This window comes from Papaver somniferum, chromosome 9 (assembly GCF_003573695.1).
Source record: "Papaver somniferum cultivar HN1 chromosome 9, ASM357369v1, whole genome shotgun sequence".
Taxonomy (NCBI): domain Eukaryota; kingdom Viridiplantae; phylum Streptophyta; class Magnoliopsida; order Ranunculales; family Papaveraceae; genus Papaver; species Papaver somniferum.
Window position 1 is genome coordinate 15,225,788 of NC_039366.1, and position 16,392 is coordinate 15,242,179.

The window sequence follows — 16,392 nt, forward strand, 5'->3', positions numbered from 1 at the left end:
TTACATTAGAAGCATTTCCTTCAACAACGAGTCTACAACCACCAAAGTTTTCACTTCATTTTCCACCGAGAAGGCATCGAACGGATGATATACAGCGTGCTTAGCATCGGGATATATAGGGCAGAAATGCGACCCGCCACTTGTGTCTATGCGTGGAATTTTCGGTGGAAATTTCGAAGTAAATTTAGACTTATTCTTCTTTCGATTATAACTTTGTGCACCAGTATTTGGACGAGTCATTGTGCATTAATTACCAGGAGTTGTTCAGATTTTATTTTTATTTTTTTTGTGTGCAATTACTTTAATGACCGGGCTTTAAGTTGTAATTGTGTACAACTGGCTTCAACTTTGGAGGCCCAAATGGTCAGACGTGTTTGTCATGGACAAAGTCATTGATTTAGAACGATTTTTTGGGGACCATGGTTCTATTTTTAGTAAGACATTTAGAAGTAAATCTAGGTCACCCCTTATCTGGATATTTATATTAATACCTAAACTACCCTTCTGATTGATTTTGGATAATGATTAGTGAAATGATTAACCTAAAGATGTAGAATTATTGAGAGAGTAAAGGTAGAGAAGATGAAGAAGAAAAACATGGAAAATAATTTTTTTTTTTTTTGAGTTCACTAATCTTGAGTATTCAAGTGATGATTCAATTGATGATAGCACATCTGAATCTTCATCTCCTTCCTCTTCTAGAGTATTTGTTAATCCTCACAATGATCCGGATATGAGTTATTTCTTAGATGGTGATTGTATTCTTCCCCAAACTCAATCTCAAGATGAAAACGATGGATTTTACCAACCACCATCGGAGGAAGAGCATTTGGGTTATCAGGTATGCTTCAAACTTAGATAATGTTGGTTTAATTGCTCCAAACTTTCAAAAAAATGAAATTTGCTACGTAGATTTGGGCCAGTTCAGTTAGCATATGTCAAGAACATGTAACCGATCACACCTGAAACTGTAGTTTGGTTACGTTTTCCAAACACGCAGGTTACCGAACTCGCTCGTTAATGGAGGTTTTGGTCGTACAGTGTAATGTTCGGTTTGCCCGCAATGTAACCGAACTTTAGGGTCTAGAAGTTCGGTTGGTTCGCAAACTTTTATCCAAAAGCATATCTAACTGAACTCACCGATAAAAAAAAAAACCAAAGTTACAGTGCTATATTCGGTTACCTAGTATAAAATGCTAGGTAACCGAATTTTGAACTTAACAATTTATTTAGGTACATCTTGTGTGTTCGGTTACATATCAAATTGCTCTACCAACCAAACTTAAAGTTCGGTGATATCCTTATTTTCGAAGGAACCGAACTTATGGACTTGTGTTGTTCTAATACAAGGAGTTCGGTTAAAAGTATTTTTTGTGAATCAACCGAACTCTGAGTTCGGTTAAGAAAAACTTAATTCGTGATAACCGAACTTTTTGCGACGAAACCGAACGTTTTGCGACGTAACCGAACTAAAAGTTCGGCTGAGACTTGTTTTTTTGCGATGTAACCGAACTTTTCTTTGAAAAAAAAAACCTCCATGAAACCTCTCTGCGACTTCCATTTTCAACTCATTTGGATGATTACTTCTCATTTATTCAACCAAAAACGAATGACAAGTAATGGGTTTGTGAAAACAGCTTTGTTAATGTTTTAAATTAAGCTATATATATAGAGGTGGTGGTGGTTGGTGGTGTTGGTAATCGGAGGTGGTGGTGGTAATCGGTGGTTGGTGGTGGTTATAATCGGAAGTGGTGGTGGTGGTAATCAGCGGTGGTGGGTGGTGGGAGGAGGTGGTGGTGGTGATAATCGGTGGTGGTGGTGGTGGTAATCGGCGGTGGTGGGCGGTGGTGATAATCAGTGGTTGGTGGTGGTGATAATCGAAGGTGGTGGTGGTGGTAATCGGCGGCGATGGGCGGTGGTAGTGGTTATATATAGGTGGTTATTAGGTTGATTTTAAATTAAATTAGGTTAAGGATAGGTTAGTCATCTCAACACTTTAGGATACCCCATATAACTATAGGTAAAGTGGCTTAATAAAACCATGATCCCCTCAAAAAAAAAAAGACATGGTCCTTAAAAAATCATTCTTGATTTGTTCACGGACAAACAACATGATCCTAATGTTTCCGAGATTAATCATTTCCACTCCAATAAAATAACCATTTTTAGACACAAACCCCCATTTCTGCTCTCCACTCTGTTTTCTAGAGATTACAGAAAAAAATGGGAAGACCCAACCAAAACCCACTCTTGGATTTCCGTTCCACTCACGACGATGCTTGGTACTCTGTTGTTAAACTGGTTCTAAGCAAGAGAAACACCATTCTTACTGTTAAATTTGCAAATTTCGATGAAGATAAAGATGAGGGTTTTAGTGTCGATGAGTTCAAGACTGTCAAGGAATTAGATGATTTTGTGAACAGATTTCGTCCAGCTTGTGTTCTGCTACAGGATGAAGATTGTTATGATTTGAGACGCGGGTCGGATGTCTGTGCTCTAATTGTACAAGGTGATGAAGAACATAAGTTCTACAATGGCGTAATTGAATCGGTGAGTTGACTCATTTACCGATACATTGTAAGGGTTCGAGGTTTTTGTTTTTTTTCAGAGCTGTTCCTGAAATTTTTTTGCCCTGAACCAAAAAAAAATTTATGCCCCAAAAAAAAATTTCTCACACAAATCTAATAATATTAGATTGTTAAATAGATTTTAAACATAAATCTTACAAAGCTCGTTGAAATGCTTTCACTCTTCGCGTTTTCTTAGACGCAAACACTCTAATGATAGACTTATAATCCATTTTTTCAGCTATGGCTATTTCAATAGCTATCATAGCCAACCCATTCAATCTTTCTTGCAACATTGAGGACCGAAGATAAGATTTAATTAGTTTCAGTTTGGAGAAACTTCTTTCTGCGCTAGCCACGGTAACAGGGACGGTAAGCAAAATTCTATAAGAAACCCAAGCATTGGGATAACAAGCTTCCAAGTTTTGCAAATAATGTAATACCTCAATTGGTTTCTTTACATCGTCCGGCAGCGTCCTTTTCATGATCTTTAACTCAGTGTAGAGGTCTCTCCCGTCAATGTCAGAAAGTGTACCACAACTTAGAAAATCTTCAAGTTTAGTACATGATGCCAACAAACTATCATCACTCATGGATTTTAATTTCTCCAAATCGAATAAGAAACCATATATGTTCTCGAACTCCTTAAATTGCTGAAATCTATTTTTAAATGAACGCAGAGCGCAATCCACTATGTATAGAAAATATTTTTTTCTAAAAGATTCCTCACCTGACGATTGAATTGTCTCCTTGTTAGAATCCTCATCGAAATGCTTCTTCCGCTTTCTAACACGTGGTTCCTGAAATTTAGGACTAATTTCCATGTCAACAGCAATTCTTTTAGCTTCAACTAGTGCATCTTGGAAGCCGTTGTCTCTGTAATTTTTGAAATACGAAACAAGCATTTCTATATGTTTGATAGCATCTCCCATATGCATATCTTTTCCTTGTAGTGCTTTGCTAACAGAGTTGACGACCGATAAAAGATCATACCAAATAACCATGCCAAGAAAAAATTCAAAATTCTTCATGTGATTCTTGAGTATACCTTGAGCAATAGACTTTTCTTCATTATTTTTGGATGTCTTTATCAACTGATTCAAAGCTTTTCGTATTTTCGGTGCTTGGAATTTTATTGCTTTAACACTTTCCACACGACATTCCCACCTAGTGTCAGATAATGGTTTGAGAGTTAGACCTTTAGGTCCCACCTTCTTCTTAAAATCCTGCCATCGCTTTGTAGAAGCAGCAAACAGTTTATAGATACATTGTATGGTCCCAAAAAAAGAATCTGCCTTCTCATAAGATTTAACCATATCGTAAAGCATGCGATTAAAACTATGACAACCACATGGTGTGTAAAAACCCCTAGGATTAATCTCGAGTAACCTGTTTTGGACACCTTTTTCTTTTCCTTTCATGTTTGAACCATTATCATAGTCTTGCCCTCTTATATCATCAATGTTAAGATTGAGTTTTTCCAATGCATCTTCAAGTTCGGAGAAAAGACCCTCACCTATTGAATCATCCAATTTTAAAAATCCAAGAAAAAATTCTTCAACTTTTGCTGGAATCTGGGAAACGTCAACACATCTTACCACAATAGACATTTGGTCCTGATGAGTTATATCTGGAGTACAATAAAGAATAATAGAATAATACTTAGCTCTGTGAATCTTCTTGACAATCGAACTCTTAATTTTATCAGCAACCATGGATATCAGCTCATTTTGAATCTTATGACTAAGATAATGATAATGAGTTTCCTTCTTAACAATACGTTGTAGATGCATATTTAACACCGGGTCATGTTTCACAATCACCTCCATCAAACTCAGAAAATTACCATTTTTCTTGTGAAGATCTTATCACTCTCGCCACGAAATGCTAAACAATTTTTTGCAAGATACATCACAACATCCATTACACTATCCATTATTTCTATAAAACGTTGTTTCTCTTTGTTGATTTGTTCTTCCACCTGTTTGTCAATGGTTTCATTCTTTTTCAGTCTTAATTCTAGATGAATCCACTTTCTCATACACTCTTCATGTTCAGAACAAGTTTCATGTTTCTTAAGTCTTCCACTAAGATTATTCCAATCATCAAATCCAATGTCAGCAAATTGTATTGAATCATCTCTTTTGAACAACTTGCAGCAGAAGCAAAATACTTTGTTTAAAGAAGTTGAATATACAAGCCATATCCTGTCTTGCCTCTCCCAGTTTGTCATTTTACGGGTATAATGCTTTCTAGAAAAACGTTTACGAAATTTATCATAAGGAAAGACATAATCTTCAACCCTTCTTGGACCGTTCTCAATTAAGAAATCAATCATTTTTTGATCAATTTTACCGCAATTTTTTGGATCAAACATATCTTGATTGGGTTCTTCCATGTTAAACTCAGTTGTATTATGACCATCCATGTCATTTACCTGTTCATTAATATTCACATTATTATGATTCTCATTTGCTTCGTGTACATCTCCCCCATCTGCCAGGCCCACGGTATCCACATTTTCGGCAACATTTTCGGCAAGTGTATGGTTAACATTTTCCACTGTATCTGTAATTACAACATTCACATTATCCACCACCGCGGCTGCACTTGTTTTAACAACATATTTTTCAAGAGATCCAGCAAGAGATTTTTTGAACTCTTCTATCTTCTTAGACCTTTTTCTATTTTGACATCCTGATAATTGCTTTCGTTTGAGAGGAGGCATACCTGCAATACACAAGAACCAACAAATTTTCTTATAAATGAAATAATACAACTTGGTTGTTCTTTCAATTTGAATACAACAACAGGTGATGGATACTGAATACGGTGCAACAACCATGAGAAAAAATGTAAATTGACAGTAAAAATATTAAATCAATCCTAGAAAAAGGGAAATTCTAATTGCTTTAACACTTTCTGAAAATGTAAAAATATCTTCTCACAACTGACAACAACAAACAAAGGCATAGTTTCTTAGCCTAATCCAAATGTTCAGTAAATTGAACACCCCAAAATATGTTAAAATACTTAAAAGAATCTAGCCTAATCATGGTGCAGACTCTAATTCGAACAACCCAAAGTTAATCAATCATCAAATTAAATTACAATTATACCAAAAACCCCAAAACCTTAAGACCCTAAATTCTAATAAAAAAAATAAAAAAAAAATCAACGAATTGAACACACTTAATAGGCTAAGCCCTAAACAATTATTGAATTAATTATGCGAACATAATTAGATTGATCAAAAAGACCCAGCATCTTCTAACCAAAATATAAACCCTAACTACTAAGTGAAATATTTAGAAATAGAAAAAGGGGACATGAAATGAAATCATATTATTGAGGTCATATGATTCAATATCAATGATTAAGACTCATATAAAGTAAGAAGACATAGATTCGCCTTTCTCCTATCGTTTTACTTTTAGGCTTCAAAAGAAAAGGGAAAAGGGAAAAGTACTCGCCTGTTAAAAACTCCAAAACAATTTGACGAGTTTAAAGTTTAAGCAAGAGTTATGAGTCCCCAAATAATTATGCTAATTGAAACGTCTGCCCGAAAAATTTATATTGTTTCTTCAATAAGTCCCTAATTATTTTCTTTTTTTATGAATAGCCCCAGTGTCAAACTAGCTTTTGCTGCCCCTGGGCCTTGCTGCCCTAAACTGGGCCTTTCCCTGATTCCCCTATGGGCCCGGCCCTGCCTTGTCTCTCCCGTAAAGAAGTAAAAAAAAAGAAAAAAATCAAAAATCACATCTTCTCACACTTAATCAACAGCTCCAAAATCTATTATTAAAAGAAATAACACAAGTTGTAGTAGTACTTACAGCCATTTTGCTTAGATAAACCCAAGTTATTCTGTAAATCAGAAAGAAATTTAATTTTAGTTATGTTTAAATGGAAAATAGAAGAAGACAGAGATGGAGAAGATGAAGAAGAAGTTAATAATCTCTGAGAAAATAGATGAAGAAGAACACACCTTCTGTTAATCTATGCATCTGAAGATTGAGAAAAACTGCTGTATCTATCTAATGGAGAAGTTTAGAAAGGAAAATGGAGGAAAGATGCTCCTGCTTTGCTCAGAACCAGTGCTAGTGCATTTGTTGGATTTTAATGAAGGCATCTTGTTTTCAAATTCAGGGTTTCTTCTTCTGTTAACACTTTTCTGAAAAACCACATTCATTCTAACTTGTTGTCACTTTAACTTTTCGTTTTACTCAGAATTCATATTACTTTCCCGTCACATTTATGAAATCTAATGCGCAATATTTCTATTTTGGTACAAGGTTTGGCTTATTGTGGCAAGCAACGGCGAACCCAGAGCAATAATCTTATGGATAGAAATGTAATAGGGAAAAATAGAAATGGAAATGTAATAGAGCAATAATCTTAGCATTTTCTTCTTGAAGACCATAAATAGACATGTAATAGTGAAAAATCCCAGAAATGGATAGAAGAGTAGATTAAATTTTTCAAAGTTCATACATACCAAAGTACCCTACAATACATTGTCAAACAAAATAAAAGTCCAAATGATACTTGCTGAAATTGAATAAAAGTAAAGAATGAAGATCCTGGTGAAGATGAACCAAGAGTTTTTGTTACAACAAACAAACTTAAAAAAGATGACGAAATCTAAAAAATAATCATGGTCTTTTTCTGTTAAAAGGGATTGAAAATATGCTACAAACCCTTGATTACAGGCAGGTGTTTGTTAGAAAAAGATGAATGAATTTAAGATTAGAACATTCGGTAAAGGAAAGGATCGCCAACAAAGCTAGAATAGCTCAGCTGGTTAGAGTGTTTGGCCCTTAACCACAAGGTCACAGGTTCAATCCCTTGTTTCTAGGGATTTCTTTTTCCAAAAATAAACTAATTTTTTCTCAAAATTCGTTTATTCTTTTGCAAGCCCAACTGTTTTTCTCAATATTTCTAGCTATTCTCTTTTACTTAATTTGGTTAGTGATTTAATAGAATTGCTGTTAAATTCATCATGAATTCTTCAGTTATGATTAAAGGTAATGTTTAGATTTGAATGCGACTGCATTAAAAACAGAACTAAGTTGTATTAAAATTTTAAAGCTTCTTAAAATATCGAATGCCAAGAAAGAAGGAGAAAAAAAACTATGGAGATGCAGGGTATCGAACCCCGTACCTCTCGCATGCAAAGCGAGCGCTCTACCATGTGAGCTACATCCCCTTTGTGATGAAGGCAGCAAAGTGACTGATATCTACTAACAAGATTTGCATCGAAACCCAAACACGTACTACGCGGCCTTCCGGTTTAACACAACGACATTATTCCAAATCTAGCGATTTTTATTGTGAAGTTATACCTTTTTAGTCATTTAAAATCTTGATAATATATATGTATGGGTTGTCTAGTTTTGGATACAATGTAGGTGAGTAAATGAGTGACATAGCATAGAAGGAAGCTCGTTCATTTGATTTTTACTTCTTTTTATGCAATGTCATTTGGGTTTCTTGTTATGCCATGGATGATCATGCTTGGCACCTTGGGTTTGAACTGGTTTAGCTAGAATCAGCTTGAGGTATTGTGTTGGTCTTATAACTTCTTTAGATAACTCAAAAATTGTTGGAAAGCCTTTGCAGAATCTTTGTATTAAGTGTCTAGTTCTGAGTACAATTTGGATGAGTAACTGAGTAAGATGGTATAAAAGGAACCAAGTTCATTAATTTGTCGAGTAGGTGGATAAACGACTCGTGTAGCATAAAAGGGAGCTAGTGCATTTGTTAAGCACCTCAAACGGGTAGTGGAACTCTGGGCTGAGATTATAAGTATGTAGATGTGTGGGGCAATTAGGTCCCGCAGTTCACGGACCACGGTTAGGGTATGTTGTTGTACGTATTCTGGTCCTATTTAGAGTCCTTGTATCATTTTTCCAGTTCTTTTTATGAGAGGAGTTGATATTGGCTCATATTTATGTAGGTTCTTTTACTGCAAATCCTTTTATCTCCTAGAATGTGTTTAAATTCAGGGTTTAAGGTTTTGGTGGTTGTCTCCTGGTTTGTGATGACATAGAAAACATTTTCTACATTGTACCTAGGAAATGCTATATGTCGATTTTATTAAATGTTATTTGATTTTGTCGTTTGCTATTTGATTTTGTTGACTTGATATTAAATGGTTGTTATTAACAGATAGACCGTGAGCCTCACACACAAAAAGGAGGAGAAGAGAGTTGTTGTTGTGCATTTGTGGTTGGTTGGCTAGAAGGTCCAAATGCAAATGGTACTGAACACATGGGAATTGAAAGTATGTGTAAGCTTCAACCAGGATCACCATTATTTGATCAAGCTCTGGTATGTTTCGTGAAGATGTCACGAACACACAGCTTGATTTGGATTCAAATGATATTCAATTGCCAGCCAAAAAGGTAAAGGTAAATTTGCCGTATTTTGAATTTGCTAGTAGTGCCGATTGTGAAAGACATATGAGTGCATTGTTTGGACTATTTTATTTTAACATGGTCTTATCATAGTACCCAATGAAAATATTAATGGGTGTGAAATTTGTTTACTAATTCTTAGAACTAAATGAAATTATTGTGTGAGGTGAAGTATTTTCGCACTTCCCTAGCTGGATAATCACTACGATTATCTCTTGTTTCCCGTATGTTTTCAGCAGGGGCTCTCTCAGGTTCAGAGACGAAGCCGCAGTTTGTCTTTTATATCATCCATCGCAAAGTCTGATTCTACTTCGGAAAACTCTATTAGACAAAGCTGCAGGGTTCTTAGAAACAGCAAAGAAGCTACTTCAGTAAAATTTCAGGTAAAATATGAAACATGGGGTGTTCATCTGTCTATTACATTAATTGCTCTTTTGTTGAAGGTTTTGTTTACTGATTCTTATAATTTAATAAAGTTATTGGGTAAAGTATTTTCGTACTTTCATAGCTGGATAATCATAACAATTTTCTTTCATTTACTGTATGATTCCAGGAGGTGCTCTCTTGAGATCAGAGACGAAGATTAATAGGCTGCAGTTTTCCTGTTAAATCATCCGTTGCAAAGTCTGATTCTACTCCGGAAAAATCTTATGGGCGAAGCTGCGGGGTTCATACAAACAGCAAAGAACCTACTATGGTAGAAAAGATGTTTCAGGTAAGATATGAAGCTTGTGGTGTTCATCAGTATATTACATTGCTCTTCTATGGACACTTTTGATTTGCTTATGTATGTTTTGTTTGAAACAGGGAATCAGTGTAATGGATACAGAAGTTGCTGGGAAGGATACAGGCTTAGGAGGGATGTCATCCTGAGGTTCTTAACAAAGTAGACGGTCCCTATCACATATTGATCGAGAATCTGGAAAAAGATTTAGAACCTCTGATGATTATGACCTTCTTATTTAACTATGCCTGTATCAATTGCCGAGCATTTGTTTTCCCAAGCTTGTCATCTGATCCAAGTACAAGGGGAATCATTGTTGCAGACACGAAAGAGAAGATTAATGAGTTATTGAGCTATCTGCATAATCCTGATCATTTAATTGTCTCCTCCAGAGGAAGGTAAATATGATTTCTTCACATTTACAGATGTTTAGCCGTAATTTAGGAAGTAAGAGCTTGGTCTGATTATTCATGATTGTTTATATATGTATTTAGTCCGTTTTATTGCATTGTTATCACTATTGATTCTTTGATCTATGATATGTGCATTTAGGACCAGATTGTGCAGTATATTTTGATTAGTGTGCTCATTACGTTGGCCATGGCAAAAGTTATATATACTAGTTCACTTTGCGTTTTGATTATATTAGTTGCATAGGATTCGTCCCTACCCGTTACTTCGTGAAGTATAGCAGGCAAAACTCAATGGAAAAGTGACATATTTTGAAAAGAACAAAAATATTCTCATTACATATTTAGCATACGCTTATTCTTGACAGGCCATGGGTAACTTCTGATGCCGAACCAAGGGAGGGAGCCTTTGGGAATTTATGGGCGGGGGATGAGGTAAGATTTATAGAATTCTTTATCTTTGATTTATGCTTATGCTATTATTGCGTCAATACTATTTAGCCCAACTATCTTTCTGACCCACTTATAGGTTGTACGAGGTCCTGAGCTAAGAGCTGTGAGGAGGGGAACAGATGAATTCACAATGGCGAAGCAATTAGTGGAGATATTTAAAAACTCTGCCAAACGTCTACAATGTGTTCACGAAAGTGTAGCTTCAGAGATGGAAAAGGTATTACTTCAGTACAGCACAAGGAGTAGAAAGAAGCTAAAAGCGGCCTCCGAACACAAGTGAATGAATTCCTAGTAAGAATTGTACTTCAAAGAGTTGTTTTTGTGTAGAGGAATAGTTAGGGTAAACTTTGAAAGGTTTGACTATCGCCTAGGTCAAATTCACTAGAACATAGTTGTGAATTAAGAGATTAGTTTTCTGTTTCGAGGGACGTGACTGATTTATGTACAAAGTAATTTTGGAAGTCCCCCCTTTTGTAAAGATGAATTACACCCATCTTTAGGGTACAGAGAAATCTTACCCATGTTTAGGGTCTGTGAAGAAGGTTCATAACTTATTTTGTAAAGGTTGAAAGAACCTGGTATGTACTCATGATCAATAGGTTAGAATGTTGAATACAAAATCTTGAAGAATCTAACTTTTTTGAACTTCGATAACTCTTGTGCATTTACTACTGATTGCTGTTGATGATGTTCAGTTTAAACCTACCCCCATGAATGCCCAACAATTTGAGTCACAGAGAGATTTGGGGTTATAATGCTGATATGTTATGGGATACAGGTTTTTGTTACTAACAAATTTGGTGTAGAAATCAGATTGTCATACAGTGGCAAACTTTGGGGCATATTCATATTACAATAGCAAATTTTGAGTCACCCAGGGTGGATGTAGGAGGAGGGAGTTTTTGCATCACACGGCATAATTTCGGGCCATATGAATTATCTTGGATCTACTTTTGGGCGTCGTGATGGATTTAATGGTACAGTAGCATATTTAGATTTAAAGGCACATAGGGTAGATTGATTAAACTGATTCTCAAAAATTGGAGGATCATTTGTTGTTACAAGGTTGTTACAAGATTAATACAGTTTGTGATATAAAGATACTGCAAAATAGCGAACGAATCATCATTGAGGATCATTTGCTGTTACAGGATTAATACAGTTTCTGATATAAAGATTATGCAAAATAGCGAATGAACCATCATTTTTCCAAGTGTTTCTGATGAGAATCCTATTACAAAAGAATGCGCAATTGGATATGATAATACGATAAAATAGGGATTTAAATAGTAAACCAGAGCTACCCTACCCATATATTTTAACTAAATTCTAATCTACCCCTTACTAATCATGTTTGGTGTTTATTCATAATTAGCTAAGTTAATAGATTAGTTTGATAATGATTAGTATAAATCATAATCACTTCACTTGGTTGAGATTAGAATCAAAAAATTTTAGGTAATAGGAATTTGGTTAAAATGATTGTTGATAGTGAACAAAGAGATGTCTTTAAGTCTTCTGAACAAGGGTTGTACGTTGAATCTTCAGCTGATCTTGCATTCACCATTGTCACACCTGAAAAACAGAGTGCCAACGTAGATGAAGTTTGAATACTATGCTGGTAACCTTCTTATCGGCAGGGTCTTCATAGTTTTAGCCATGCCGACAAATGTTACAAAATGTACAGAAAATGGGTACTCCTAACTTACCGTCCCGACACTGTAAGTTATTTATCGAGCACGTCGGTAACATTTTCCGGTACTGAATACTTGTCAACTAATTATGACGGCACAATTTTCCGGGATGGTCTTCATTACTTCTGGCATGGTTTTCATCACTAATACAATGTCGGCGATGTAAAAAAAAATACCAAAAAATACTCTCACTTTCCGCATGGTCTTTATCACTAATACAATATCGTCGATGTAAAAATAAATTGTTTTCAAAGTGAAGAGCCGGCAGAAAAGGGGAAGAGAATTTGAAAGGGAGTGGTGAATATTTATATTTGATTTAGTTTTTATTTGTTTCAAAGGGTTTTTAGCATTTCTGCCCTTAAAAAACACCCCTTAGCATAAACTATTGGCTTGGGATATTAATTCGTATCCCCCAATTAATTTTCATATCCCAATTGCGCGTTCATACAAAAGGCTACCATGTTTGCTGCTTTTACGATATTAAATCTAGAAGTTAAGATTAACCTAGTAGCTTTGAAAGGTAATAATATCAATTTCGTTTCCGTAGTCCACACTTACAGTGTATCTATATTCTCGTGTTGTTGCATATCCGCATCAACAATTGCAGAGCCCGGCTAGAGTCACTTTGGAAAATGACGTTATGACCACTCCATTCAGTTGCCCATTGGCAGGTCACATTTGCTTCTTCCTCTACTTTTTCTCTTCCAGTACAATCCGCATGTGATTCCCACGCTTTAGTTGTTCTTCATGTATAGTGAATTAAAGTTAGGACAATTCCAAAGTTATTAATAAGATTGTTCATTGATAACACAATATATATTCTCAAGCTTGATTATGTAAGATGAAATGTCTCCCTGGTTCTCTTTTAATAATGTTTTAGAGATCTATCCAGCATTAGATAATAATATAGAGTTTGCATAATGCTATATTCTTGGCCACTTAGTAGTTTTTCAGTCATGAAGTACACTTTCGAGTAGAATGGGTAAATTTAAGGTTACAATTATGTTTTTTTCTTCTTCTATAGGGTTATGTAAAAGATTTTGATTGCGGGGAAAAGAAAGATATTGTAAATTTATAAAGTTTTTACTAGAATGATGAATTTAAAAGGCTTTGTTTTATTGAAAAAATTAAGAAAATAAAAATTAATTAAACTTATTTTTTTATTGTCTGATAAAAAGAAAAATATATGAAAGAAATAAAGATACAAGTGGAACATTATAAAAAGATACAAAAATGACCCCCAACCAAAGAAACAAACAGAAACCTTACAAGAAAATAGGAAGCCTGCCAAATGCTAAACTGACATTTGTAATGAAGTGATATTTCCGGAAATAAAAATACATTAACGAATTATCTGACTTGTATCCTAAAAACAAATACAAATACTTAGAATGAAGATGAGTTATTAGAACTGGTATAATCATTTGCCGTTTGTGGTCTATCCTTTAACTACAACTACCCTTCTACCTACTTCATAATAGTTTATATCCCATTAAACCCCCTCTCAAGTGTTCGAATCCACTTTCAGTTTAAATATCTACCATGTCTTAAAACTTTTTTTTTCCCCGTAAAATTGAACATTCCAACATTTAATTATTCGTCTTCCACTAGCGTATAGATATACTCTAAGTAGGGAAAAGGGGAGAAAAAATAAAAGTTGTAAACACCATCAATTGTGTGTCTTATACTCATCATATATTATGAAACTTCACGAGGATTTCATCAATATTAATGACTAATGTAAATATGATTCAAATGAACTCGGTTTATCAGGGCTAATTTGAAAGTAGGTTACAGTTTTAACTAACGTTAAAAGGAAGAAGAAAGAAACCTGGATTGTTGACCACACTTATTGTTCTGTGTCATCCAAACATAATTTTTTTAAAGATTTTTTTTGATGAATAAATAGAAATTTTAATCAGCTTGGAAGTGAACTTGGCACTATGCATATGGAATAACTACCCCTCAAGCAGACAATAAAGATGCCTTAATAATGTTTGACCTGCAAGTTCTGACCGCCCCAGTTGATTCTTGTAACCCAATAACTAGCTTGACCATTCAGACCCAAATCTATTGGTTGACGTCAACTTAATGCGACATATCGTAAACATATAGGGCACGTATTTTATTATGATGCGCCACTAACCAGAGTGATGCGTCATTAGAACTTGGTGGTGCAAAAATATCATGCATTCTTGATGCATCACTAGAAGGAATACATTTTAGCCACCCAATGTTTCTTACCTGTGGATGCATTATGATGCGAACACATCATATGCTATGTTGCATGCTCAAGGATGCATCATTTAGACTTTCTAATGCTTACTTGGGGGTTGTTTGTTTTATTTTCCTTAACTCAACCGAGTCGTCGTTTGGATGGATGGATTTGACTCATTAATTTGAATCTGACTTATAATTTGACTCTTTATATCTGATTTAAAAATTTACGAATTTTTGATTCAAGTCAAGTATGTGTCCACCGAGTCAGATACATAATTATATTTGACTCACATAACTCTAGTTCAGATGAATGATCCAAGTCAGACTCAGATCGCAAGTCAGATACAAACATACATGGTATTGGTCTAATGTTGCATTTAAAGAAGGTGGGAGGTAGTGAGTCTCAACTCCCCCCGAAGATGCATTATCATGCTATGTCGCAAACTCAAATATCCTTCATCAGAGCCTTGTGAAACATAATTACTTGGTATGATGTTGCATTTAAAAAAAGTGGGGAGTGTCAAAATCCTCCTGGATTTACATTTGTAGACATGTTAGTAAGAATTACACAAAGACAAATTGTTGGACAAAAGTGCATCATGGAAGAAGTGCATCATTCTTTCTACATTGCTAATGTGAGTGCATCATTTCTTCGTGTTGCTTACCCGAATATACATCACGGTGCGTATGTATGCTTATCGGTGGCTACCTAGAACTCTCTTAAGGCATATTCCTATGCACAAGGTTAAAAAAAACCTGTTTGACATACCATGTGGCATGACAAATAATGAGTTGCGCCATTATGGAAAAACAACTAAGCGATAGAGTTAGTACCGAAAGTTATTAACTATAACGCTCGCGATAATATGAATATCGTTTGCGTCACTGTCTCCATCACTCGATCCATGCTATATCATTCAACGACTATTTTGTAACGACCATTTCCACCCTGCTTAGTTCATATATATGCGCCCATGTACTTCTTCAAATTACTCATACCTACTTCTACATATATTTTACCAATTTCTTTATATGTATTCTCAATTTTCAATTTCATAATCATCAATGCGAGATCCAATGAAGAGGGGAATGTTATTAATAATCGGTTTAGATTACAACAAGAAATGCAAAGGTTGTAACAACTTGATGATGAGGAAGATGAAGATAAACAACCAATCTACAGTATGACGCTCGTACATTTGGGCCAAATATCTAGAGTTCCAGATCCAAAAGAAGTATTTCCAAGAAGATATACGTATCGAGGGATGGAATTTTACCACCACAAGCTGATGCATGATTATATTCTTCCCAATTGTGTCTACTCTGATCAAGATTTCCAACATCAATTCAGCATGCCTCAGCACCTGGTAGAAAAGATTATTGATGAGTTTTATCGAGTAGAACCTCAATTAAATTATCAGTTTGATGCACAAAATATCAGAGGTCATAGTCCTAAACAAAAAGTTACTTCGTCTCTAAGGATTCTAGGTTATGGCAAACCAGCGGATGCGACTTCATTCACTTATCTTTCATTGTTTTGGGAGTCATTACCCGAAACCAAATGTTATCCTTGAAGCCGCTGTTTCTTATGATTGTTGGATCTGACACGCTTTTTTTGGTCTTCCGGGTTCACAAAATGATATTAATGTTTTGCACAAGTCGCCTCTGTTTGAAAAATTATAGTATAGAGTTTGTACCGAAGTTCATTTCATAATCAATGGCAATCAGTACACTCATGGGTATTATCTTATAGATGATATCTATCCAAAATGGTCAACCTTGATCTTATGTTACCATCACCCCCTGCCGGCGCATTGGGTAATTCATATCGGAGTTTTAACGAACGCTAAATGGCGGGGGTGCACTTGAGCCCCTGCCTAGCTGGCTCCAAAGCTTATTTTATGTTCA

The 16,392-nt window shown here is 35.3% G+C and overlaps 4 protein-coding genes and 2 non-coding genes across 6 annotated transcripts; 3 read left to right on the forward strand and 3 right to left on the reverse strand.

Moving 5' to 3' along the window:
- The first annotated feature begins 2,223 nt into the window (after positions 1–2,223).
- LOC113311445 lies at positions 2,224–2,559 on the forward strand. The gene has a single exon (XM_026560283.1). It carries the CDS (start codon positions 2,224–2,226, stop codon positions 2,557–2,559), a length of 336 nt encoding a protein of 111 aa, XP_026416068.1.
- Positions 2,560–2,722: 163 nt separating this feature from the next.
- LOC113311446 (zinc finger MYM-type protein 1-like) lies at positions 2,723–4,360 on the reverse strand. Its single transcript, XM_026560284.1, has one exon. The coding sequence runs from the start codon at positions 4,358–4,360 to the stop codon at positions 2,723–2,725; it is 1,638 nt and encodes a 545-aa protein (XP_026416069.1).
- Positions 4,361–4,401: 41 nt separating this feature from the next.
- Positions 4,402–7,758, reverse strand: LOC113311448 (zinc finger MYM-type protein 5-like). The gene is made up of 4 exons (XM_026560285.1): positions 7,729–7,758; positions 7,063–7,071; positions 6,401–6,431; positions 4,402–5,297 (listed from the first exon to the last, which is right to left on the reverse strand). Exons 1-4 carry the CDS (start codon positions 7,756–7,758, stop codon positions 4,402–4,404), a joined length of 966 nt encoding a protein of 321 aa, XP_026416070.1.
- TRNAK-CUU lies at positions 7,350–7,424 on the forward strand. The gene has a single exon. It is a non-coding gene; the product is annotated as a tRNA-Lys (tRNA).
- TRNAA-UGC lies at positions 7,701–7,773 on the reverse strand. The gene has a single exon. It is a non-coding gene; the product is annotated as a tRNA-Ala (tRNA).
- Positions 7,774–9,241: 1,468 nt separating this feature from the next.
- LOC113309311 lies at positions 9,242–10,988 on the forward strand. Its single transcript, XM_026557737.1, has 5 exons — positions 9,242–9,366; positions 9,537–9,698; positions 9,791–10,105; positions 10,486–10,552; positions 10,647–10,988. Exons 3-5 carry the CDS (start codon positions 9,927–9,929, stop codon positions 10,848–10,850), a joined length of 450 nt encoding a protein of 149 aa, XP_026413522.1. The 5' UTR covers positions 9,242–9,366; positions 9,537–9,698; positions 9,791–9,926; the 3' UTR covers positions 10,851–10,988.
- Positions 10,989–16,392: the final 5,404 nt, after the last annotated feature.

Bases quoted from the DNA above. Each gene is read 5' to 3' on its own strand.
- LOC113311445 (XM_026560283.1), top strand. From the start codon at position 2,224: ATGGGAAGACCCAACCAAAACCCACTCTTGGATTTCCGTTCCACTCAC.
- LOC113309311 (XM_026557737.1), top strand. From the start codon at position 9,927: ATGATTATGACCTTCTTATTTAACTATGCCTGTATCAATTGCCGAGCA. The intron at 10,106-10,485 runs GTAAATATGATT...TATTCTTGACAG, and splicing joins ATTGTCTCCTCCAGAGGAAG to GCCATGGGTAACTTCTGATG. The intron at 10,553-10,646 runs GTAAGATTTATA...ACCCACTTATAG, and splicing joins ATTTATGGGCGGGGGATGAG to GTTGTACGAGGTCCTGAGCT.
- LOC113311446 (XM_026560284.1), bottom strand. From the start codon at position 4,360: ATGCATCTACAACGTATTGTTAAGAAGGAAACTCATTATCATTATCTT.
- LOC113311448 (XM_026560285.1), bottom strand. From the start codon at position 7,758: ATGGTAGAGCGCTCGCTTTGCATGCGAGAG. The intron at 5,298-6,400 runs GTAAGTACTACT...TGTGTATTGCAG, and splicing joins TTTATCTAAGCAAAATGGCT to GTATGCCTCCTCTCAAACGA.